Here is a 27,689-nt window from a genome sequence, read left to right on the forward strand (position 1 = left end):
GATTGTTTATGTGTGTTTGACATAGCGTTATATTTAAGACTAGATGGCGATACAAGTAGTATAGAATTTTTAAGAAGTATGTTATCTATATTTTAAATGTTTAATGGATGGACGGTAAACCTGAGTTGCGCAGGACTGTTGCGCAGTCAGTTAAGCACAGTCCACTGGCAAAAGTAGTGGGGCTGCCCAGGAGAAAGATGGCCGCCACCAGCGAAGAATCGAGTGTTATGGAGCCTTCTCAGACGAATTCCGGGCAAAATCAACCCGTTGATCCTCTTAAGATGCTCTATCCAATGGTAAACGAAGAGGAAACACCGCTGCCACGGTCATGGAGTCCTAAGGACAAGTACAATTACATCGGCCTCTCCCAAAACAATCTTCGTGTTCACTACAAAGGTACGTTTGATCACTCTCGATCTTTCTCAGCGATTTCTTTGCATCTCTGACTATCCTTGTGGAAGATTTTTAATGTTCTCCGTATCAAAGGATCAAGGAACGATCTTGGCCAATAGGATTTGATTCTTGCTCGATATGGACGAATCGTTGACGGGGCTGTAATATCGATTGAAAATGGCAGGGCTCCGTTTCGCGTGTGTCAGCGACCTAAACAAAGGAATCAGCTGATCGGTCATGGTCTCTATTCGACTTTCTCTCGATTGCCTGTATTTTTCGATCGTATATCAACATTTCCCGAAAATATTTTTTATCGATCGTGATTTCTTGTTGATTCCCGTCGGTCCTAGCGTAACTTTTTATAAAATTCGTGGAAAAAATGAATCTGCGTAGAGAAGACGCAATGGCAATGACAGCTGCGATGTTTGAACAGTTACATTTCTATCTCCCTTGTTTTCTCTCTCTTATTCTCTTTCTCTTTCCTTTCTTCCTTCTTCGTTTATCCTTGACCAGTTTTAGAGTGAACACACATTTTATAGTTAAATATTCAAATTTGTTCTTTCAAATTTAATGAAATGACAAAAATTATAATACTGTCAAGGACAATATTATTGTTATTGTTATTATATTTTCACTTTCAAAAGTAATCAATATTTGGGTTTGAAAACATAATACAATTTTTTATGTGTTTGAGAGAAAACTTTTTTGAACAGCAAAATCTTTACTAAAATAAACTAATATATTTTAGTAAAATCATTTATTATAACCTTGATATGATATCATATAACTTTTTGCTAATATTATTATAAAATATGATTTTTTAGAGTTATTGTATTTGTTGCAAATTATTTACTTCTGTTAACATATTTAATTAATATAAACATTTTGTGTTACAGGGAAGATTATAATTTTATAACCTAAGTTTGCATTTTTTATTACAGAGATTGTGTGTTAAGATTATTACTTTAATAAATGTACATTTAACATGTTTTCATTGTCTAATTAATTTAAAATTTATTAATACCAGCAATAATATGTTTGTATACTTTTAAACATTTCATAAATTGCACTTGTTAGTTCATGCATGTTGGTAACAAATGTTTATAAAGTAACATGAACAATTATTTTTTTGTAAATTTAATATATATTATGATAATAAATGTTATTTTACATGAATGATTAACACATTTGATTTATGATCAAAATCATTGTATTTGTTTAATAGTAAATATGATTTTTAAATAGGAATGAACTGTTGCAAAATTTCAGTGATTTCATATTTCATTGAAATGTGCAGACTAATTATTCTTTTTTTTAATAATGATACACTATCATGCTTATAATATTCCTTTATCATTATGATAAAGCTTGTATCTTCTGATATATCAGACATTGTAACTGTATTAGATTGTTTTAACCAGAAGTTAAATAAAAATGAACAAGAATAAATTTATACAAGATTATTCCTTCTTTATTTCTTTCAATGTTCTTTCAGAGCCTAAAAGTTCTCCCAAAATTTTTTGTTATTTGCAAGTATTATATAATTACATAAAATTGCAAGTTTTCTTAGTTTTCTTCTTTTCACCTAAAAAATTTTAGAATAAAAATTTTCATAATTATTAATAATTCGTTTAAATTAGATACCCAAATGTATTCAATAAATAAAATCACCAGATCGTTTTGTAATCTATTATATAATAATTATTAATAATTTATTATATAAATATTCGTTCATTCGTTTCTTACCATCTGAAAACAATGACATAAAGTATGTTGCTAAATAGGAACACGAATTGCAACACGTTTACCGGTGTGCTTACAAGATCCGTTAATAATTCATTTATACCTAATTAAATGTGAAATGGCTAACTCTGGGTTACTAGGTCGACAAACTGCATCACTGCATTGAAAGTGCATCCAAGATTAGCGATTAGATTGCGACGAACGATCACTTCTGTTCTCGAATTTCTTTCCTTCAAATTTTATTGAACGATCGAACTTTCGTTATCTTCGTCATCTTCCACTTCTCTCCGTTTATACGCAGAGAAATTATATTGAAATGACTTTTTACTACTGAAATGAATTATTTTTGTTAAACTTATTACAATTTTATTATTTCAACATATAGATATGACAATATACGGCTATATACGTCGTGGCAATATATGAGGCGACATAACATGAGGTCCGTGTCTTAACACTTGTGCAGTTGGAAATTTAACGTTATTCGACCAACTGATTCACCTCAATTCAACTGCAAGACTAATAAACAATGGTAATTGTATTTCAGGTTATGGAAAAACCCATAAGGATGCCGCAAGTGTACGTACAACGCACCCAATACCAGCGGCCTGTGGTCTCTATTATTTTGAAGTGAAGATCGTCAGTAAAGGCAGAGATGGGTACATGGGAATTGGGTTGTCTGCTCATGGGGTTAACGTGAACAGGCTGCCAGGCTGGGACAAGCACTCCTATGGTTACCACGGAGACGACGGTCACAGTTTCTGTTCCTCGGGAACTGGACAGCCTTATGGTCCCACATTCACCACGGGAGACGTAATTGGCTGTGGCGTAAATCTCGTCGATAACACTGCCTTCTACACGAAGAATGGACACCACCTTGGTATCGCATTCACTGATCTTCCGGTACGTGACCACATCAGGACCATTTGTGTATTGTGTACAAAATGTTTCAAGACTGAAGGCATCAGAAAGTCCTCTTCCATTTTGTAACTCGATACCTATGTTTTCATTGCATTATAAGTATGGTCACAAGCAAGTTTTACTCTACAGAAATTTTGATGTCTGCGAATTTGCATCATTAAATTAATTGTGCAATTATTTTAAATCGTCTATATGTACATCAGAAACAAATGCACAGTGGACATTTTTTAGGCATCTTGTACATTAACCCTTTGTCTTACGACGTACGAAAATATTGACCTCGAAATCGGTGCTCTTTTGATTATTAAATGAATCGGATTTTTAGGATAAAACTACAGGATTGAATGTATTAATATTCCTTTTTGAAAAGAATTGTACATAAATGTATTATCATGCATTCAATGCATGAGTAACACAAATTAATCTGTGTTTGTGTTTTTAAACTTTGTATATGATATATAGTATTCATTCTAATCACATCCTTAAGTACTCAACTTTCTTAGTAGATTGAAATATGTAATTGTATTTTATGCATAATAATCATTATCAGCTCATTATAATACTTTAAACATTAAGTTGTAATAAGAATGTTAGTGTTACTACTTGATAATGGTAAATATTTTGAATAATATATTGTTTTCTTATAGCCAAATTTATATCCTACGGTGGGTCTTCAAACGCCAGGAGAGGTAGTAGATGCAAACTTTGGACAGGAACCTTTTGTCTTCGACATAGATGACATGCTTAATGAGCTTCGTGTCAAAACAAGATTGCAAATTATAAATTATCCAACACCAGATCATGGACAGGGTCAGTGGCAAGCAGTTCTTCATAAGTAAGTTCAGCATTTTCTTCAAATAATTTCTGTTGCATTATTTCATGTCATAATTGCTGTTTTAATGAATTTTAAAGTTATAAAGTGTTGAATTTTAAAGTGTTGTATAGCACAACAAAAGAATGAAAATACTCTGCACTGTAAACTGAAATGACCCTGTTAATAAGTGTCCTCTATCATATATAATAATACATGCATGTTAAAAATACATGTATGTTGAAGTTTAATGATCAAATTATGGTTCAAATGCAATTTTGTGTACATCTTGTGTCATCAAAACAGGAACATTTCAATATAATTTGTTTGAAGATCCTGAAAATATTGTCAGAGATAAGGCTGTATAGTTCAAAAGGACACACACATGCCAATATAAAAATTATTTTTCTTTTCTTTTTAGGAGTTTAAAGTCATCGAAATCTTTTTTTGTCAGGATTACATATTATTATGAATACTCAGTGCTGCTTCACAGTTCCACGACCCACAGGCAATATGATCTTCACAGAATTTTAAAGATGAAAGTGTCTTGAGACATGAGTAAGCCTCTAAATCTTGAGTTTGTGATACAAAATAAGTTTTAACCATTACTACAAGCATACACACTACAAAGTTTGCAAGGCATATATGATTTTCAAACTGCATAACTTAAATACTTGACAATATTTTCATGTTTTCATAATTGTAAAAAGGGAATTATCTGACAGATATTATTTTAATTTTGTTTGTTTATGATCACTTCAATATTTTATAGCAGTTAAAATGCAATACAAAACCAAACAAATTATTTTGCTTCATGAGAAATTTTTGTACCAGTTTGTATATATTTTATTTCTAGCGATTGTTGTTCGTTTTTGCAGAATGGTTTCAACATATTTAGTCCATCATGGTTATTGCGCTACTGCCGAGGCGTTTGCTAATAGTACTGGCCAAGGATTTGAAGAAGATCTTAACTCTATTAAAAATAGACAAAGTAAGTTATTTTTTAAATCATTGCCTTTCACTGTTTCCTGTAATTAACTATTTATAATTGTCAACTGCTCTGCACCATTGATAGCAAGAATTGAGTCTTTTTTGTAAATGAAAGTGTTAAGAAAAGTTCATATTTCTGTGTTTCAGAGATTCTAAAATTAGTACTGGCAGGCAGAATGGGAGAAGCCATAGAATTAACCAGTCGATTGTACCCGGGTCTCCTGGAACGGGATCCGAATCTTCTTTTCGCTCTGAAGTGTCGGCAATTTGTTGAGATGGTGAATGGCAGCGATTCCGAGATCACTCAAAACTCTAACATTAATCAAACTAGTGTTATACAGTCCACGAAGGCTTATACAAAGTCCTCAGCAAACGGTAACGTTGAGGAGATGAATCTGAACAACGCGATGAACGGTTCCACCGAACAACAATTGCTGGTCAACGGACAAATTGAGAATGATGTAGATATGGAAGAGAATGTTATGAACGGTATGAAAAATAATACCGAAAATGGCTATCAGAATGGTGACCTAAACACCAATGGGTACAAGTGTCAGAATGGAGAAGATGTCGATATGGGTGAGACGTTATGTTGCTTTCTTTACTCGATCAGGATAAAATATATTTATTGTCGAAAATTATAATTAGTTACCATTCTTACTTTTACAATAACAATAATTTAAAACGAAAAAACGTTAACTTGTTCTCAGAGACCAACAGTCTTAATCAAACTCAGCAGCAGCAAAATGGCGGTTGTATTCTAGAGAACACATTGAATAAAAGTAATAAGAAACAACTTTGTGGCGGGGACAAACAGGCGATCGAGAAGATGCTAGAGTTCGGCAGGCAACTGTATTCACAGTCGATACATCTGCGACAGCAGCACGGAAAAAATGAAAGCAATAAAAAGATGCTCCAAGATGCGTTCAGTCTTCTAGCTTATGCAAATCCGTGGAACTCGCCGGTTGGGTGGCAATTAGATCCTCAACAAAGGGAAACAGTCTGTGCGAGACTCAACTCTGCCATACTCGGTAAGATTTTCTATATGCATATGTGAGACTGTATGATCACTTGTGATATCCATGCATTCTATTTTTTGAGATACATCTACCCCAAGGTACATCCTCACTAATAATGTTTAGCAATGTACTTCTACATCATGTAATATGATGGGTGACTTGCATGCATGATAGCTTTAAGCATCCAATTTATTTTGAAGTAGTAGTGTAAGTTCTCTGTTACTAATTTTGCAACGAAAATGTGACTTCAGAATCGAGTAATTTGCCACGACGACCGCCATTGGAAGTAGCCGCGTCACATGCGAGAGAATTGGTACGGCTGATGTCTCACGCAGGTCTTGGGGCATGCGGCTTCGCGGTCGTAGACAATATCATCCAATATTGACGGTGCCTACCCCTGCTACCACGTCTGCTTCTTCTGCCGGCTCGAGTTTGGTTAGTAATTCTATTATGCGTACATTACGCATCGATTAGAAGAAGCTGGGGATAGTTGATACACACACGTACACATACACACACATAAGAATTGTCGTGTGGGAATGCGAATTATTCGTTATGCCAATGAGGAGGATTGTTACGAGAAGTTCGTCGTTTGTCTTTAAATTAAGCTATATTTTGTGATACGAAGAGAATATCGCGCATATTTGATTTTGTTTATTTTGCTGATAATAAAATGTCCCTTCTATGTGGAATGAATAAAGCATTTTAATTTTCGTTCAATCATCCATCTTTCATGTAGAAAACAGGCTTCAACGTGTGTTGTTTCTCTATGTGTCGTTCATCTTACCCTCATTTCATATAATGAACGTCTAACTTTTCCCATCTTGTTATGCGTAATTGTTTTACCTTTTATCCGTTTGATCTTCTTAATCATCGAAAGATTATCGATGTTGTTTCATGTTATGAATACATAGTGAGGAAGGGTAGCGTGTTTTTATTTTTTAATTCTTATAATCGAGTTTTTGAACGACAATAAATTATGTCTAAGTTATTGTTGCAAAATATTATTAAATAGTGTTTTAACATAAGGAGGCTGGTAGCGATATGTAAATCATACCATTCAATTATGGATGACAGTTTTTGGAATTCTGGAAATCTATGTATCAATTATCCCTGGACTCTACAGAAACATTTTACATATTTGTACATTTTTACCTCTAATGTAGATAGTAATTCAATTAGCCTTTATATAATTTATGACCATTACAATTTTGTAAAGAGAAACCTTACAAGAAAGTATGTACACACCCAGTACACGATCCCTTTTTGTTGAAATTATTTGTAAACTAGTTCATAATCCTCTCGTGTAACTGTTAAGTACTTGACTTTATATATTTTTCTAAAATTATATAAGGTTTTTAAAATACGTATCATTATAAATAGTTTTTATACCCATACACTATCTTTTGTGTTTGATGTAATAAATTCAAAATTAAGTATATTTTACTTATCGATTCATGTTAATTTTTGTTGTCTTTATACAGTTTTGCCAAATACATGGTGCTGTAATTAGGAATTAAGATACAAATGTTATGAATTTTTTTACATAAAATGAATTTTCATATTTCTAAATCATATATTTGTGTCAAAAATAAAATAATGCATAAAATAGTGAACGTCAACATTTTTTTTATTGACATGAGTCCTAGATAAAATTTGCTGATTTATGAAGGAATAGTAATTGTTATGATATTGAATATCAATGATGAAGTTTTTAATGGATATTTATAAATATTTCTTTTTACTTGCAAATTGTTTACTTTCTTATTATCATTCGGACGAAGTAGACGTATTTTATAAATCTAATCATACAAAACATATATTATTATAAAACTTGTTTCTAAAATACTCATTATATAGATCGCATTATAGCTTATTAATTTAGTTGTAAGTTGAGTTAATCTTTTTATACTTTTTCAGTTTTAGCATCTTCTCATTTGTGATGCTTTCTAAATTTGTATAGACATTTGTGATCAAAAATGAAATTATCAAAACATAATATTACATTTTTCTTTCTTTCAGAAAATTTATTTTATGTACAAATAATGATAAGCAACTAATGAATTGAAATTTTTATTGAATTTTAAACGAAACATTTATTTCTGGCTGTTTTTCTGAATCAAGAATATAAAGATTAATTTTTTATGAATTCTGTACTTTAATGTAATTTCTTAATATTACTATATATCCATTTTGTCAATTAAAAAAAAAATGTTTAAAATACTATATATTTTATTATTCTTTATTAATTTGTAAGTAAAAACAGAACGAAATCGCAATACAAAATAAATATGATATAACTAAATTGGCAATCATGTGTGTATATTCTTATAGATTTAATAAAATATTGTGTGCAAATATACAATCAAGTATGTTTATCAATTACTAAAGTACACAATCCATTGTTCCTTCTTTTCAAATTTGATAAGTAAAAGATACTAATACTTTAATCTTTTTATATATTAATATTTGAATAATCTTAATTTATTTGTAATAGTCTTATACTGCTTATTAGACTGCTCATACATACTGCTTATTATACAGACTTCCTTTGAAAATAAGTTAATATGAGAAGGATTTGTATTTGCTTCAAAGTTAAGAATTTAAACTTTCAAAGTTTGTTATACTTTGCATCTTAGGAAATTCCTTTTCATTCAACGAATAATGTTTTATTTTCAATATTTCTGGCAAAATCACTTAATGCTTTTTATTCTATTTCCTTCAACTACAGAGGAACCTAGAACCCATTCTTTCCATTTATTCCATCTCCTTCAATAGTCTTGCGCTCATATATTTTTTTGGTTGGAAGCATCCTTAAACTGAAAAGGGGAATCATCAAAAATTGTGTTATAACCAAGAACTCTACATACATAAAGTTAATATTTTGAATTTGTGGGTTCAGGATCTTCTCTAGTAAGTATTAATGCATCTTCTGATCCTTGATCACGTTAATAATTATAATTCTGTTAAAATATTGTGAATATCTTCTTTCAGAGTATGGTTTAGTAGTCTCAAATATTATTGACTGTGATGATGGATGCAACGTAGACTTTTCTTGGTTAAGTACAAGAAGAACACTAAGTTTAGCAGTGCTTTTATCGGAGTTCTCAAAACTGAAAACATGTAGTGGCTATGACATAACAAGATTGTAATATTCAACATAAGGCAGAAGAAATGAAATTTAATCACTGAAACAGCAATTTAATAAGAAGTGTAATGCACATTGTGTTTCTAGAATGTGTAATATGATTCAGTTGAGTCTGAATTAACCAAGAAAAGTCTATGATTTTCAAAATATTTATAAAATAGGGGAGGGGTTAAGTGTTTGATATCTTGTTACAATACTGATCATAGCAATGTTTGTTTCAGGATGTGGAGACGGAACGTGGAGCAGATAATACTTTTGCAACAACAACTTCGCGACATCGCGTGCCTCTTCAGCTAGAGTCCGCTCTACCGGCAGTTGGCTCTCTGGCTCGATCTCACGTATACACCCCGACAACAGTAACAAAATGAAACACACACACACACAAGCGAAATATACATACATGTACACACACGCCCGCAGCGAGCAAGAATAAAACCCACCAAATGTATGTTACACGATATGCCACGGGGACGAGGATGATTTTCAACGTTTTGACTGTGATCATCGAGGATCATTGTTGCGATTAACAGCCCCAGACCGTCTGGGAACTCAAAGGAGAAGGAGAGCAAGGATGTTGATAAAAACGAGAAACTAGGTTGTTGATCTGATTAACACGGTTGTGAAACCAGGAAGAGACGAAGAGGATGGTGACGAAGGACAACGGATGCGAATAAAAAGTTAAGGATCACGTTTTAAAGAAAAGAAAGAAACACCTGCCAAGACGACCCTTTTCTCGTTTCCTCTTTTTAGCCCCGTTATTCATCATCGTCATCTCGAAGTTGTTCCTTCGTTCCCAATTAATTATGACCGACTGTGTTACCCGTCATTTGTCGCCGAGGAGTATGCTTTTATATTCGTCTCGTTTCGAGCAGGTAGGTTCTTATTGACCTTATTCGATTACTCTCCTCGTGACTCATTTCAAAATTCTAGTTTTACTGTCGGTTCTATTTTTTTTAAGTTTGTTGAATGTAACCGTTTGCTTCCAGTGCGATTAAAAATTTTAATTTTGTTTTATCGTTGGCGTAATTACACTGCGATGGAGGGTGTCAGAATGAGAGGTTTCTTAAAACTGGAGATCTAGAAAATGCAGTGAAAGTGGCAATATAACGAGAAGCGTCAGACCCAGTCCAGTGGTGGTTACGCCAATCATTGTAACGAATATATTGTTAAATTGAATTGTATTAACAGGTTGTTTCATCCTCTGTGTATTTTAACAACTCCTCTTGATTGTTATATATTTTTTTCAGAATATATTTTAAATCTCTCATCCCTTCATTGTCACCCTTTTTAACGAGAAAATTAACGAGAAAAGAGCCTCGTCGATACTACTACGATTAATTAATCCCTCGTCGATTATCCTGATAGCCTTTCTAATCGTATCGTCAACGAGTCGATTTTTGTATCAATTGTTAGCTCTTAAAGAAAGAAAGAAAAAAATAATGAAAAAAAGGAACACGCGATAAAAATGATGAAATAAAGATGATATTTTTCGATTAAGTTTCGTTATTGTAATTTAAGGGTTTAGAACGTTTGGCCAACGCGTCAAACGACGGTAACAATAACGAAAGCAATAATTTTTGATTTTGTAACGATATATTTCTTTTTGCTACTCGTTTTTTTTCTCTTTCTCTTTCCTTGTTATTATTATCTTTCTTTTAATGTCACACGAATATTCGATGCAACCATTTTACGGTCGTTAAGTTGAACTTCCTTTGATTTTACTCGCTCTAGGTTTGCGACTAAACGATTTAAAAGAAAAAAAATTGTGTACTAGTGATACGAAAAATAAGGAGCGTGAGGAACTTTGTAAAAAATTAGAGGAAACCAAAAAAATATTCAAAAATCGAGCGATCAATTCGACGGAAACTAATATACTATATATGATCCTGAATGATTGTAAAGATCGAAAATTATGACAAGTTATATAAAGTGCAAAATGAATAAAAAGTTGTATAATTAAAGAGAACGTTGTAAAATATGCGATGGTATCTTTCTTCCACAATGACAATTCGTTTAACTATAAGTTTCGCGCGATCGATCGAGGGAAATTCAAAAGTTTGTTCGATTCACGGTTTATTTTTTTTCAAATTTAGGATTTGTACATTGAAGAAAATTTCGATTAAAAATTAAGGAAACTTTAGATTAAGTTAGGCGATACGAATTGTCTCTATTCTAGCGGACGAATTTTTGATACTTAAAATTATGCAGTCGAAATTAAAATCGTTCTCTCGATTTCATCGAGATTGTATGTTTCAATTAATTACGCAGTTAATCGGAAATTTAATAAAGGTCAATTTTTCTACTAAAAAGAAATTTCAATTTTTTTCTAATACATTTCAAATATTTCAGTTTTTTCATTTCCAATAAAAAATAACGAGAGAACCATTAAAATATTTACAGAGTGGCAAACTAACGGTGAAAGAACTAACATTCGAATCGAGAATAAAACACAATATGAAACGAATCAATAATTAACAAACAAATATATGTATAAATATATATATATATATAAATATACAAAAAAATATATAAATATATATATATATATTTATATTTAAGATTGAAACAATCTTGTATTCTATAATAAGTAATTGTTTTTTATATGCGAAATAGTATATATACATATTATTATTATTAATATTATTATTATAATACGTATATACATGTATATGTATGGATACGTGTAAAGGTATATATAAACATGTATATGTGTATAAATGAAGAACAACAAAACGAAAGAAATTAACAGTATGATTAATAGCGTACGCGTGAATTAATTATTTTATATGTATGTGTATATGTATAGAGGCACACATATCAGTATGATTCATATGTGTGAGCGTTTTGCGTACATATATGCAGACATAACGAATGTGTGTATTCTTGTGATAGAGAGGGAGAGATTGTGCAATAGAGAGAAAGGGAGAGCATGAGAATTCATTGATTGCAAACGAAGATCAATGAACAAGATAAAATTTGACAATTTTTAGTGTTTAACGTTTTCTGTACTATAGGTAGAGCCATGAGTATCTTGCGAAATAATACAGTATGATTTGGAGACACTGTTCGTTGAATTCTGTTTCTATCATTAACAGAAATCCCCAAATTTTTTTTCTTTTATTAGCATTTCTCTTAAAATTTTTTTGAATTTCCCGCCACTTTTGTCTAAGGATCATCTTGGACATTTTTTATGAATTTACTGACAGTTTTTTTAATCAAGGTTTCTTTCTAAAATATTCTCAGAAACTTACAGTAATTTTTTTTACTGGAGACATTTTAGTCTAATTAGTTTTATCGACTTGGAACGCTTTTTTTTTAAAAATGGCGCTACAGATTTAAATATAGAAAGTTATCGACCGAGTACCAGTTACCGATAGAGGATACGTCGGTACGTATTACGTTTCAACGTTTTACCGTCAGATGGCGATAAACTGTATTCTATATAATACGTCACCACGTTACATTGCCTACTTATTATAATGACACATTATCACGAGTTATAGCGACATATATATCACACATTATCACGTGTAGTTATACTACTATAACCACTATGTGACATTGGATGGTACTAGAGATGCTACGACAGATTCATAATATTCATACAAAGTGAAAAAAGTTCCAATTCGAAAGAACCACCGAGTTTGAAATTCAAATATTTGAATAGGCGGTTCGATTTGGCGCGGCGAGCTTTCGATTGCCGAGAATCGAGAACGGGGTCCCGCGCATGCGCGCGTGTCGATTTCTGGTGACCAACCCGTAAGCTCGAGTGGTGGGGCCAGTCGGTGGATCGATCGACGTCCCGTCGAACCTCGCGGTGGTGAGCGCCGCTGCGCCTGTGGGGCGGGGCGAGAGGGCGCCTCAGTCGTGTACCGGAGCCCATCAGGGACGCGTCCAGCTCCTCGAACGCTTCGAGTTGCTCGTTCGCTCGGATCTCTCTCTTTTTCTCTCGATCAACGTTGCCAAAAAATCGGAAACTCGGTTTTAAACAAACCGAGAGAAGCTCGCGTAATTGTCCAGGGAGAGAGAGAGAGAGCAAACGTGATCGTTCAGTGTTAAACGAAGTAGAAGAATTATCCTTCTCGCAGTATCCTGTTCGAACGCTGTCCGGGATAAGTAATTCGGGTCAGTTTCGCGTGAAACAGTGAGATCGGATCGAATCGACACGGTCCGTTCGGGATTTTTCGGAGCCGGTTCGCGTTACACTCGATCCCTGCCGGTTCATATCGATTCGAGAGGTGATACGCAGAGATACACGCACGTCCCTAGTGAGACAAGTGAGATATACGTGGAGTAGGTGCGTAAAAAGGGTTTCGAAAGTATCCACGGGGTAAAGGCGTCTATGTGCGCGCCCGGAGACACGGAGAGCTACCCTGGCACCTAGCGGACGACGCGGGGTGGCTTCACCAGTGAGTCTCAATTTTACGCCCTTCTTTTTCACCCCCGATTTAACCGAATTATCCTGCGTTTCGCGTTTACAAATTTTATTCGTAATATCCGATACTGTAAATGTGATTCGCACGAGCAACAACTCGTATAATTTGTTGCGCACGCCGGATAATTCGATCTATCGTAAATATCAATTTTCGATATATTAATTATTTGTGGGTGTTACGAATTCGATTTTGACGTGTAACCCTCCATATTTATTTTAATTTTGCGTACCTTGACTGATTAAAATTGGAAGACACAAGGTCCCACCCCTGCTAGTATTACTATGGATACCTCAAGTTGTCTTGTCTCTACGATACAAATGAGTTGCAATTATTAGATATATCGATTATAAATAATTTCTTTATATATTTTATTACTGTGGTATTGTTGCAACTCATTTAGTATGTGCTACACATATTTTTATTTTTAAATATATTCTAACCCCATATTGTTTAATAACGTCTCAAATTTATTATTACAAAAAATATACGAATATAGTGCAGCACCCTAATGCAAATCCACCCTAGTACCTAATAATAATTTTACAAAGATAACCAAACTAATATAGGTATAAATTAACATCTATCATGACATGTCTTATTAGGTTAGGCTAGGGTGAGGTCCAGATTATGTTAGTCCATTCACGTTACGTTAGGGTTAGGTTAGATCCAGGTTAAATCAAGTTGTATAAAGTTAAATCGGATTGATAAATTGTTATATTAGCAACATTTAAATTTTCAATGTTATATAAACGTTGTCTCGTAAAACTGTCTCGGCGTTTATTAAGTGACAATGAACGTGACTCGATGTTTTACGAGCCAAAGGGTTAATCGTGACACAGTGATTTTTAAAATGTTCGAGATTGTGCGTAGGAGTGACAGCGGTGTCCTTTTCTGTTCTTTGTTTAATCGAAGCTGGGGTAGTGGTCGGTTCAACGATGAAATTTAATATCTCTGTGGTGTTTCTCGAACGTTTACTTCGTTTACCGATCAGACGTTACGTTCGAAAGAAAATTCGAATCTTTGTATTCCAAGAAATTGACTCAAATTTCATAAACCATATTGACCTGTATTCTCCATAGGACCCCACGATGTACGAGTAATTAATTGCTAATTAGAATAAGTTATTGATGGTAACGTTTATTTTAACTGCTTAAAATTAATATGTTTATTAATTACGAACATTTTATAAATTAATTTAAATTAAAAGATTAACTGATAAATTTTGAAATAGATATGTAATATTTTGAAATACGTTTCGAAATGTGTCATAATACTATTATCATTGAGTGTGCCGACTCGCCCTAATGTCAAAATAGATTTTATTTTTGAGACCATGGAAACCTTCGAATATTTTTATCTTTTTTTGTTGTTCCGTACTGTACTGTTCGTCGACCCGAGCTCTAAACACCGTTGATAGATCGTGAGGTTTAATTGATATCGAATTGCGCTCACAGTGGTTCTCATTCTACAGACTTCCATCTTTGCTATAATTTCCAACCATTTTGTAACTTAATCATTTTCTAGAATAAGTATGAAAGGTTTACGTAGACATTTTTGTTAAACATCAAGCTTTAAATTAATGTACCATATGTGGCATTTTATGACTGTGTCATAATCATGTTTGACTTTGTTTTGAAATTGTACATTGTTTACTATTGGCGTCCATTTTGTTTTGGCGTTAAGCGATAACTTGTAGGACTACTTTCTTTGAGTCTCAACCTTTAAATTTACGTGACAATTGATACTTTGTGTTATTTTTATGTGAACTTGTTAAACAATTCATTGTATGTCGAACATTATTTGTTATAATTCACCATTTATTATTTTACACCAAAAACAATAATGAGGCACTTAAGCAGCCATTTTCTTTGGTCTTCAAATTGATGTGTCATGAATAAAATTTTGCAATACTTCCATTAAATTATATATTACAAAAAATTGTTATTGCAACAAATTATAATAATTTAATTTAAAACAAATTATATATAAAATTATAAAAATTATCAGCAGCATAATAGTAAATTTCACTAAATTATGATCTCAATAAATATTTAAAACAGAAACAAGCAACTTACCAGAAATTAACTCATTGTTTATTTACAGCCTCCATTTGGTTTTTGTCAAAAGGTAGTTTTAAAAGGCTGTTCAATTTTAAGGGATTCAAACGCTTTCTTTAGTTCGAAAATAGCAGATGTTTTGCGTTCATGTTAAAAATTCTGCCAACGCTAACAAGTGTTAAGAAATAGTCCGATTTTAACACTAGTAGCTCGTGACGCATTGATGGTACTTCGGCACTGCTTCGCGCAAGTTTTATTTTTCTTCTGGATATTTTCGAAGTCGTTCCATCTCTGAAATATCGCTTTTATAGAGCTGGGTTCGAGGATTAGGACAATATTTTTTTCTTTGGAACTAGGTCTGTGTTACGTTCAATTTTATCTTCTTTCTTTAATTGGAATTTTGGGATTTGGGGGATTTAGGGAATTTAGGGATTTAATTTTGGAATTTGGGGAATTTAGGGATTTGATCTTGGGATTAGGTGAATTTAGGGATTTGGTGATTTTGGGGTTTGGGGAGTTTAGGGATTTAATCTTGGGATTTGGGCAGTTTGGGGATTTGGTGATTTTGGGGTTTGGGGAATTTAGGGATTTAATCTTGGGATTTGGGGAATTTAGGGATTTGGTGATTTGGGATTAGGTGAATTTAGGGATTTGGTGATTTTGGGGTTTAAGGAATTTAGGGATTTAATCTTGGGATTTGGGCAATTTAGGGATTTGGTGATTTTGGGGTTTGGGGAATTTAGGGATTTAATCTTGGGATTTGGAGAATTTAGGGATTTGGTGATTTGAGATTTGGGGGATTTAGGGATTTGGTGATTTGGGAATTCTGGAAATTTAGGGATTTAATTTTGGAATTTGTGGAATTTAGGGATTTGATCTTGGGATTTGGGGAATTTGGGGAATTTGGGGATTTGGAGTTTGGAGAATTTAGGGATTTGGTGATTTGGAATTTGGGGGATTTAGGGATTTGGTGATTTGGGAATTCTGGAAATTTAGGGATTTGGTGATTTGGGATTAGGTGAATTTAGGGATTAGGTGATTTTGGGGTTTAAGGAATTTAGGGATTTAATCTTGGGATTTGGGCAATTTAGGGATTTGGTGATTTTGGGGTTTGGGGAATTTAGGGATTTAATCTTGGGATTTGGAGAATTTAGGGATTTGGTGATTTGAGATTTGGGGGATTTAGGGATTTGGTGATTTGGGAATTCTGGAAATTTAGGGATTTAATTTTGGAATTTGTGGAATTTAGGGATTTGATCTTGGGATTTGGGGAATTTGGGGATTTGGTGATTTGGGGTTTGGAGAATTTGAGGATTTGGTGATTTGGAATTTGGGGGATTTAGGGATTTGGTGATTTGGGAATTCTGGAAATTTAGGGATTTGCTTTTGGAATTTGGGGAATTTAGGGATTTGGTAATTTGGTATTTTGGGAATTTAGGGGTTTGGTGATTTTGGGATTTAGGGATTCTGGGAATTTGGGGATTTGGAGATTTGAGGATTCTGAGAATTTAGGGATTTGCTTTTGGGATTTGGTGAATTTATGGATTTGCTTTTGAAATTTAGGGAATTTTGGAATTTAGTGAATTTATGGATTTGCTTCTGAGATTTGGTGAATTTATGGATTTGCTTTTGAGATTTGGAGAATTTAGGGAGTTGGTGATATCGGGATTCTGGGGAATAGAGTAATTTTATGATTCTGGGAATTTAGGGATTTAGTAACTTTGGGATTTTGGGAATTTGAGCATTTAATTTTAAGATTCTGGGAATTTAGGAATCAACTTGTAAACTTAGAATTTTACAAATTAAGCAATTTATGAATTCAGAATTTACAAAATCTGTTTCAATAAAAAAGAGGTGGTAAAATTGTCGAAAGAGTGGTTTTCTCGTTATTTCCAGCACGAGATTTTCGCCAATCGCAAAAAGGAAAGCTCTTCCGAACGGATCGTTAAGGCGTAACAAACAAATTACTCATCGCGATGTAAAGCTATCGAGTGTGTAAACGAACTCTCGTCTGATAAAAGTCGTTTGCAATTAGCGGCGTTACATTGTTTGCACGTATTGATGCGTCCTCCCTGTGCGAGCAACCCGTCCTTTCCTCTTCATTTTATATTTCTAACATTTCTTTTCTTATATTTATACATACTTTATTCTTCAAATCTCTGTCTAACTTTCAGTCTAACTTTCAGTCGAAATTAATTCTGAAACATAACTTGACACGTTTGAGTCGTTGACATAAAGCGTCACAAAATGGCAGGTATACTTGTCAGGTATCCACTTAAAGCTAAAGTCCTTCAATCATTTTCAAGTCAGTGAAAATATTTGTGCAAACGTAAATGCTTCTAACAGAAAATTATTTCCTGCAAATAAGTTGTAAATAATGATTTAAGAACAGTTCGATAAAAGTACCACAAAATGGCACTCGCGAACTTCAAGTCTTACCTAGAACATTTATTAAATAATCATTAAATTGCAATAATCCTTAAATTTCAAGCTGTAATACGAAAGAAATTTATCACATTTTTATGCGACGAAATCACGTTCGATCATTTGATATGCATCACCTTGTATCGTTCGCTACCGAGTAGCCATTTTGTGCAAAGTAAATCGACCTTCGTGTGCTCTTACATCGTGCAACCAGGTTTAATTTGATATGCAGTAAGTACTATTTTGCGATACTTTTATGTCATGAAATCGTGTCAGACTTTTTCGAAAGCCAGCTGATACGCAACAATCTAGAATTACCAACTGTTAAACTGTTAACCGCAAAGTAACGACACAGAGGTTTGTGGCGCGCTCTTAACCCCGTGTTGATATCACCGGTTCTTCGAAGCCTTCGAGCACGCACTCAATATCGAAAGGTTGGGTCGAGATAGGAGGTCTTCTTATCAGAGAAACATGTTCCCTGACCGGTCAAAAATAATCAACAGCTTTATTAATACTCTCTTTTCACTTCGGTTATTATACATTTCCATCTCATTGATCGTTAATTGAACACGTCGTTATCGATTACGAGCATCTGAGCAAATAATTCGTGGAAGATATAAAAATTGATAACCGATTGCAAGAGCCAGAATTTCGAAATGCGATGTAGTGCTATTTTATATACGCTATTTCTTTTTGGAACGTGAGATAAAAAGGGATACATCGTGTTCATAAAAATTAAGTCGTTTAGTTATGGGAATAAAAAGTTATGCACCTATGTGCATAGTCTGGCAATTAAAAATGGCCCAAGTCTGATCGCATTATCAAACTGCGCATACGTACTCTTAACGATTGCGCATGTTTTACGTTCAAGGTCATCAAACATACTTCTTTAAATTTCCATCGTCCTACACCCTCTCCTACATACAATTTTTATTAAATTAAGATATGATCCTAAAATAGATATTACCTCTGCAAAAATTTCTAGGTCCAAATATCCTTGCGTCCTTATATTCTAGATCAAGTTCCTATCTCAAGATTCAGATAACATGGATTCAAATTGTCGAATGATCTCCCTAGATCCAAATATCCTTGTGTCCCTACAGGGTGTCTCACAACTAGTGTAGGTCCATAGGGTAGCTGATTCTGAACAAGATTTCCCTTTGCGAAAATGTGATACGAAGCTTCGTTTTTGAATTATTAAGGAGAAACACCGGACCAATCAGAGCGCAAGGATTGCGCGCGCTCAGCCGCTGGGCGGTCCGCGTCTTCGCGCTCTGATTGGTCCGGTGTTTTTCCTTAATAACTCACAAACGGAGCTTTGGATCACATTTCTGCAAAGGGAAATCTTGTTCAGAATCAACTACCCCTCATTTCTAGAACACTAGTTATGACACATCCTGTATACACCGTATGCCCTAAGCCCTATGCCCTACACCCATCCATTGTAATTCAAAATGAAGCCTCTTCCTACGCAATTATCTGAAACGAATAAAACTTTGAAAGTGATTATACGGCAATTCCTACGCGATTATCTTAAATTAAAACTCTGAAAGAGGATGTACAGCAAAAGCCTATCTAAAATAGTGATGCGAATCCATTTCCACGATCCCGAGGCGTGCCTTCGGCTCTCCGAAGGCGCCTTCTAACCCTTAAAGCGTTATCGAACACAAGAATGCACTGTACGCGTTCTGTTACAGAGGTGGTGCTCACGAGAGGTTTGAACTCGTCCCAGGGTGGCGGTCTCCATCGGTAGGAAACGGGAAGGCAGGTGAACCGCGTCCAGGAGGGGGTTGACGAGCCAGGACCAAGAACACGAAGACGAAGACGACGCCGTCGAGGAGGAAGAGCAGTCCGAGGGTGGCGGTGAAGGAGCTGAGGAGGTGGTGGAGGAGGAGGAGGGTGGCGACGACGACGACGAGGACGGAGAAAATCTCGGGACGACTGTTGCGACGTGGGTCGCGAGCGGTGGTCAGGAAGAGGGTAGAGTAACGGTTTCGGTTCCGAGGCAGGGGAGATTTCGAGGTTGGTGGTGGCGTTTGTGAAGGCAACCTGTAGCAAGATGGGCTGTGCCATGTCCGCGGAAGAGCGGGCCGCCTTGGCCCGCAGCAAGCAGATCGAGAAGAACCTGAAGGAGGATGGGATCCAGGCTGCCAAGGACATCAAGCTGTTGCTGCTTGGTGAGTGCGTTCACCTTCACCCTTTTGGCAATCTTCTTTCTTAAACTTTACGGTTTTAAGGAAGACTAGTAGACAATTTTGGGAAGTATTTGTTAAGGTGATGTGGGGAATTTGTTAAGGGGAATGTGATGTAGGGAAGACTTTTTTGGTGCATTGATAACTGAAACAACTTAGTCTAAATGAAAAGCTTGGTAGTTGATAACTAAGTATTGTTACTATATGGTTTGTTACTATGTGTACTGCTATTATGGACATAGTACTGCAGATAGGGGGACATAGTACTCTAGATAGAGGGACATAGTACTACAGATAGAGGGTCATAGTACTCCAGATAGAGGGACACAGTACTATAAGTATGTAGAGCCACAGCGATGTGGGTGCATATGGATTTTGAGACATCAGAGATATCACCAAGAGACTACATCTAAGACAATAGAAGTCCAAAGACATTTTAGCCTAAGTATATCTCATCTAGATACTTCAAAACCAAAAATAGTCAGATTCAGAGATATTGAGAACCAGATATATTTTAATTTAGCAATATATATAGGTGTACAGATTATGGCTCTACATATGTGAGAATGTAGCTACATGTGTGAAAATGTACATGTCTGCCTAACATGTACATGTCTATGTAATTAATACTCAACCAATCAAGATGTAATGTACATTACAGATAGTGTGTTACTAAAATGAAACGATTAAGTAGATAAAAATATTTAGGGATCCAGAATGTGAGTGAAATACTTGAACGCGAAAAAGTAGCTGTTATATAAGTAGGATGAGGCTTAATGGGTTAGATTGATCATAATATAAACAACGAATATAAAACCGTAAGGAGGCGAGTGTTTATTATGTAATACTGACCATATGTACCCATTCAAGGTTTGTAATTATGACCATGAAGAAAATTAGATTCTTTAACCCTTTGCACTCGAAGATAATTTTACTGTTTGCAAACAGCAACTTTAAAATATTAATTAAAATGTTAAATGACTTTTTTTGAAGTTATTATTTCTCTACTAATAATTTCCACTATTGTCTATTTCACTATGTTTATACATCACGTAAGCACTGTTATAGAATTAATTAAATAATGCTTGTTTTAAATTATTGTATTAAATCGAATGGCGCCTAAGAGGCGCCTCTCGAGCGCAAAGGGTTAATATGGAAAGAACTTTTCATGAATTATTTTTGTTGTCTTCTTTTGTTTCTTCCGGATTATTCATAACTGGGCCTGGATAATTCTAGTTAAATATTAAAATTGTAACAAAGGAGACGTTTTTCTGAGCAGTTTACTCAACGAGTAATTAAAATAATATAAAAAGAGCATTACAGATGGATAATTAATTGGCTCGTTGTTCCGTGTAACTCGTGTTCAACGTACTGTTTGCTTTTAATGACTCTCTTGAACCGATGTCGACGATCATGACTTCAAATTAACGAAGTCGATTTTAATTAGCGTGAAATTTTCAATTATCAACGCGATCGTGCGTCCGCAAATCGACGACTTTGCTCCTATTGTGATGTCATTACTTTCGCACGGTTCAGATGTCAATTTTGCTGTGACCTACAGTTGAGTCTCGTTATATTGCCGCCTGTAAGGAGACACTCGAAGTTTAAAGTGATAATTGTAGTTTAATATTACTAATGTAACGTAGCTTTAATATTATTCTTACAGAACCTCATTTTAACATGAATCTAACTAATTCAATTTAATAATGTAGCCTTTTAACCTAACCTAACTTTAACGTATAACAGAACCTGACTGTGACATGAGTCTAACTTAATTTAATTAACATTTTAACAAAACTTAACATTCACATTAGTTTCATTTATAAGAGAAGTAACTTTAACATGAATCTAACTAATTCAATTTAATAATGTAGCCTTTTAACCTAACCTAACCTTAACGTATAACAGAACCTGACTTTGACATGAGTCTAACTTAATTTAATTAACATTTTAACAAAACTTAACATTCACATTAATTTCATTTATAAGAGAAGTAACTTTAGCATAATCTAACTAATTCAATTTAGTAATGTAGCTTTTTAACCTAACCTAACCTTAACGTATAACAGAACCTGACTTTGACATGAGTCTAACTTAATTTAATTTAACATTTCAACAAAAATTAACACTCACATTAATTTCATTTATAAGAGAAGTAATTTTAACATGAATCTAATTAATTTAATTTAATAATGTAGCCTTTTAACCTAACCTAACCTTAACGTATAACAGAACCTGACTTTGACATGAGTCTAACTTAATTTAATTTAACATTTCAACAACACTTAACATTACATTAATTTTATTTATAACAGGACTAACTTTATCATGAATCTAACTATATTTATTTATTAATTTAATCTTTTAAGAAAACCTAACCTTAACATATAACAAAACCTAACATCAACAGGAGTCTAACCTAATTTAATTTAACCTTTCAACATAAGGTTACCATTAATTTAATTTGTAACATAACCAAACTTTAACATGAATCTACCTTTTAACAACTTAACCTTTCAACGAAATCTAATCTTACCATTAACTTAATTTATAACACAACCTAACTTTAACACGAACCTAACCTTTAATAATTTAACCTATCAACGAAACATAACGTTACCATTAATTTAATTTGTAACACAACCAAACTTTAACATGAATCTACCTTTTAACAACTTAACCTTTCAACGAAATCTAATCTTACCATTAACTTAATTTATAACACAACCTAACTTTAACACGAACCTAACCTTTAATAATTTAACCTATCAACGAAACATAACGTTACCATTAATTTAATTTGTAACACAACCAAACTTTAACATGAATCTACCTTTTAACAACTTAACCTTTCAACGAAATCTAATCTTACCATTAATTTAATTTATAACACAACCTAACTTTAACACGAACCTAACCTTCAAAAATTTAACCTTCCAACGAAACATAACCTCAACACGTGACTCAATAATCTGATACATTGTTATCGAAATCTGATTACGCTTATTTGAAATAAGATTGAATTACATCCAAAGAGAACAAACACGAATAATCAAACTATACTAAGCTTAGGTTAGTTCGACTAAAGTTAAGAATCAAAGCATTATCAATAACTATAAAAAATCCATAGCATCTCAAATATCCACTTTCATGAAATAATAAAGCATCTAAAAAATGTCCACAATAATCAGATCAGTACAACGTAAACGAAACGCGATACGAAGTTATCGTATGACCCAATAAAGCATCGACTAAAAAAAAAACGAAGCGGATAAATTATAATTTGGTCGCGTGATTATCGAGAAGACACGGGCGAAAAAGATGCGCGAAACGGAAAAAGCTGTGCTCTCGAGGCCGGAAGCATGGGACCGGAAATGACGTGGCGCACTGTGCCAGCGGAACTTGTTTTCCTGCTTATGGGTGGCGGGTCTCCCCCTCTTTTAAAAAGCTCTTTCATCCCGAACCGTGTGCCTACCACGTTCTACTTCTATCGATCTGTTGGAACGCTCCGATTCTACTTCGTCAAGTTGGCCGTTACACTCGACTTCCGTCGCGTTTTTTTTTATCGCGTGTCACTTATATGCCACATAGGTTAACTTTTGTCTAATAAATTCATGAGAATCGATTGTCTATCCTTCGTGCCCGTTTCTGTCGTAATCGTTGATGCTCTCGCGTGCTCGTTATAGGATTAAACATTGCGGGAAAAATTATTCTTTACGCTGATACAGTTTTGTGGAATGTATCACAAAATGGCGGATGTAATACGTCAAACTTAAAGTTTGGATAAAAATGAATTAATATAATGTTTTTTAATATTTTCAATTGTAATTAACTGCAAATTATGACAAACAGTACAAACATCATTTTACATGTCTAACCATGTTGTTACATATCTAACCATACTATTAAATGTCTAACTATTTGTTACATATATAACCATACTATTAAATGTCTAACCATGTTGTTACATATAATAACCATTTTATTACATGTCTAACCATATTGTTACACATCTAACCATACTATTAAATGTCTAACCATGTTGTTTCATATCTAACCATACTATTAAATGTCTAACCATGTTGTTACATATGTAACCATACTATTAAATGTCTAACCATGTTGTTACATATATAACCATTTTATTACATGTCTAACCATGTTGTTACACATCTAATCATACTATTAAATGTCTAACCATGTTGTTACATATCTAACCATACTATTAAATGTCTAACCATGTTGTTTCATATCTAACCATACTATTAAATGTCTAACCATGTTGTTACATATCTAACCACACTATTAAATGTCTAACCATGTTGTTACATATCTAACCATACTATTAAATGTCTAACCATGTTGTTACATATCTAACCATACTATTAAATGTCTAACCATGTTGTTTCATATCTAACCATACTATTAAATGTCTAACCATGTTGTTACATATCTAACCATACTATTAAATGTCTAACCATGTTGTTACATATCTAACCATTTTATTACATGTCTAACCATGTTGTTACATATCTAACCATACTATTAAATGTCTAACCATGTTGTTACATATCTAACAATATTATCAAATGTCTACCCATGTTGTTACATATCTAACCATTTTATTAAATGTCTAACCATGTTGTTACATATCTAACCACACTATTAAATGTCTAACCATGTTATTACATATCTAACCATACTATTAAATGTCTAACCATGTTGTTACATATCTAACCATTTAATTACAAGTCTAACCATGTTGTTACACATCTAACCATGTTGCTACATGTCTGACCCTGTTGTTACATATTTAATTGCAAATTAAAACAAGCAAACAGTAGTATCATATTGCTACCCGTTTAATTATGTTGTCACATACCTAATCATATAGTCACATACCTAATTGCAAATCATGTCATATAAAATCATATTACACATCAGATTTTGAAACTCATAAAAAGTCGAATGAATAACAGAAGCAATTAATTATAAAAATTGTTAAATACCGATTAATTCAATCAGTACCATAGGATCGTACAATGTTACATCGATAGATCGATTTAACAGCCATTCAAATTAGCGAATGATATACGGGTTAAAGTAAAGAACGACCGTTTGCGTTTCCTGCGGCATAAATGGGATGAAAATACTCGTAGAAGACGCAAGCAAAAGGGATGACGTCATTGGTAACACCAATAAACAGAGCCCAGATTTCCCTCGAATAATCTCGAGTTTGAATGCCGACCAGAAAACCAGAAATTCTTTGTCTCTGCTTCAATTGGACGCGAGATTTTCGGAAAAAACGACGCTTCGTGCCTTTCGACGTCCTTTTTAGTTTAATCGGGGAAATCTTGCAAAGCGAGAAATGAAGAAATGGTTTGCATCTTTTTTTCTTATTATTTCGATATCGTTATTGATACATTTATTATGATTTACTGTTATTATTGACGTATACGTGAATCATTGTGGTGTTGAGATAAGCAAATGTTTAATCTTGTCAAAAAGAAAAATTGATACAGGTTACTTTAAAAAAAATGCTCAGGTATACTTTCAATTTTTAGTTACAATTTTGTTACAATTTTTAGGTTGTACATTTTCATCAAATTAGGATACGGTACTAAAATAGAAATTACCTTTGGAAAAATTACTAGGTCCAAATATCCTTGCGTTCCTATATTCTAGATGTTCACATTCCTGTCTCAAAATTCAAATAACATGGATTCCAATATCGATTAATCTCCCTAGATCCAAATATTCTTGTGTCCCTACAGGGTGTCCCACAACTAGTGTAGGTCCATGGAGCAGCTGATTCTGAATAAAATTTCCCTTTGCAAAAATGTGATCCGAAGCTTTATTTTTGAATTATTAAGCAAAAACGCCGGGGACCAATCAGAGCGCGAGGATTGCGCGTGCTCGGCCGCTGGGCGGTCCGCGTCTGCGCGCGCATCGCGTTCTGATTGGTCTGTGTTTTTCCTTAATAATTCAAAAACGGAGCTTCGGATCACATTTTCGCAAAGGGAAATCTTGTTCAGAATCAGCTACCCCATGGACCTATACTACTTTTGAGGCACCCTGTCTATTTCTAGATATTCACATTCCTATCTCAAGATTTAAATGTCCATCTCCCTAGATCCAAATATTCTTGGGTTTCTATATTCCTAATTATCCACGTTCCTATCTAAAATTAAAAGGCTCTCAGTTAAAATAAAACTGTATCTTCAGTCAAAATAAAATAATAACACTTCTAACTTAAATAATTAAACTAAATAAGTTATGTAAATTGTTACAAATGACAGTCTGCATGATAGAATTATTTAACTGAATTATAGCAAGTCAATAGAATTATTTAATAACATTTTCTTAATTATTTGTGCTTCAGGTGCTGGTGAGTCTGGGAAAAGTACCATCGTTAAACAAATGAAGTGAGTCCACAAATACAGTATTGTTGCTAGACGTTTCACTGGTGCCCGATCACGTAATTTAACAGAAACGTTAAAGTGACATGATCATCGCTTGAATTAGATTGTTCGGTAATAATCATCGGCTAGAATAAAGAGACACGCCATTGTCTCTTGACATCCTAAGGGTTGTTCACCTCGAAAAATCGATAGTTTCCATGTTGAAAGACCGGTTGCCAGTGAAACATGTTTGAAATCTTGTTTTCTCGTCAATGGACCCATTCATGGTGTGCCGTGAACAAAGCGTCGCGTGTTCGGTCGCAGACATCATTCTTGGACCATTCATTTACCATTAACAAACAAACAGGAAATTTTTTAATAAATTGTACGTGTACAAATTCCACGACGGGTTCGATATTTCAAGACGGGACAGGGATTGATGAAATTGTCGGTTTTAACCCCTTGCACTATGATTTGTCAGGTGCGGCTGTCAGAATCAGTACGTACATACCTACATCATTCAAATTGACATGTATACAATTTTATTGTATCATTACTGATCTATTTCACTATGTCATCATTTACCTATTTGACCCCTTAATAAATTTTAGTGCAAGGGGTTGAAGAAATCATATTCAGCTTTGCGAGTGTAACTGATGAGTGTTTCATTTATTTTTACAGAATTATCCATGAAAGTGGATTTACACCCGAAGACTTCAAGCAGTACAAGCCCGTAGTATATAGCAACACGATACAATCTCTAGTCGCTATTCTAAGAGCGATGCCCACTTTGGGCATCAGCTTTTCGACCAATGAACGAGAGGTAAGTTCAACCAGTAAAATAAGAGATGTGACGGAAAGAAGGGCATTAGTTTGCCAAATAGGCGGTGCGAGAATTAGATGGGCTAATTTGGATGTTGAGAAATTAGGAGGTGGGAAATTAGGAAGTTGGGGCATTGGAAGGTGGGTAATTAGGAAGCTGGGGCATTGGAAGGTGGGAAATTAGGAAGTTGGGGCATTAGGAGGTGGGTAATTAGGAAGTTGGGGCATTAGGAGGTGGGTAATTAGGAAGTTGGGGCATTGGAAGGTGGGAAACTAGGAAGTTGGGGCATTAGGAGGTGGATAATTAGGAAGTTGGGGCATTAGAAGGTGGG

General features: G+C 34.1%; 2 protein-coding genes and 1 long non-coding RNA gene across 4 annotated transcripts in view; 2 read left to right on the top strand and 1 right to left on the bottom strand.

Annotated features, from left to right (window-relative positions):
* The first annotated feature begins 92 nt into the window (after window positions 1-92).
* Window positions 93-11,003, top strand: RanBPM (Ran-binding protein M). 2 transcript variants are annotated; one of them, XR_013041021.1, is made up of 8 exons: window positions 93-396; window positions 2,684-3,039; window positions 3,705-3,892; window positions 4,747-4,859; window positions 5,006-5,437; window positions 5,569-5,889; window positions 6,129-6,312; window positions 9,247-11,003. XR_013041021.1 is itself a non-coding variant. In XM_076541337.1 (7 exons), exons 1-7 carry the CDS (start codon window positions 108-110, stop codon window positions 6,260-6,262), a joined length of 1,833 nt encoding a protein of 610 aa, XP_076397452.1. In that variant the 5' UTR covers window positions 93-107; the 3' UTR covers window positions 6,263-6,597. The 2 variants fall into 2 exon arrangements, 1 of the variants encoding a protein (XP_076397452.1); XM_076541337.1 differs by lacking the exon at window positions 9,247-11,003 and having other exon boundaries at window positions 6,129-6,597.
* Window positions 1,839-2,688, bottom strand: LOC105662037 (uncharacterized). Its single transcript, XR_013041022.1, has 2 exons — window positions 2,240-2,688; window positions 1,839-2,142 (listed from the first exon to the last, which is right to left on the bottom strand). It is a non-coding gene; the product is annotated as an uncharacterized LOC105662037 (long non-coding RNA).
* Window positions 11,004-12,797: 1,794 nt separating the features above from the next.
* The window catches only part of Galphao (G protein alpha o subunit), a 30,534-nt gene continuing 15,642 nt past the window's right edge, over window positions 12,798-27,689 (top strand). Inside the window, exons 1-4 of the mRNA XM_003701736.3 lie at window positions 12,798-13,434; window positions 19,640-20,119; window positions 26,517-26,559; window positions 27,217-27,358. Of these exons, the coding sequence (XP_003701784.1) occupies window positions 20,002-20,119; window positions 26,517-26,559; window positions 27,217-27,358 (303 nt within the window). The 5' untranslated portion in view covers window positions 12,798-13,434; window positions 19,640-20,001. The remainder of the gene's footprint in view (window positions 13,435-19,639; window positions 20,120-26,516; window positions 26,560-27,216; window positions 27,359-27,689) is intronic.

The sequence above is a fragment of the Megachile rotundata genome, chromosome 16 (genome assembly GCF_050947335.1).
Source record: "Megachile rotundata isolate GNS110a chromosome 16, iyMegRotu1, whole genome shotgun sequence".
In the NCBI taxonomy this organism is placed as follows: domain Eukaryota; kingdom Metazoa; phylum Arthropoda; class Insecta; order Hymenoptera; family Megachilidae; genus Megachile; species Megachile rotundata.

Bases quoted from the DNA above. Each gene is read 5' to 3' on its own strand.
- RanBPM (XM_076541337.1), top strand. From the start codon at position 108: ATGGACGGTAAACCTGAGTTGCGCAGGACTGTTGCGCAGTCAGTTAAG. The intron at 397-2,683 runs GTACGTTTGATC...ATTGTATTTCAG, and splicing joins TCTTCGTGTTCACTACAAAG to GTTATGGAAAAACCCATAAG. The intron at 5,438-5,568 runs GTGAGACGTTAT...ACTTGTTCTCAG, and splicing joins TGGAGAAGATGTCGATATGG to AGACCAACAGTCTTAATCAA.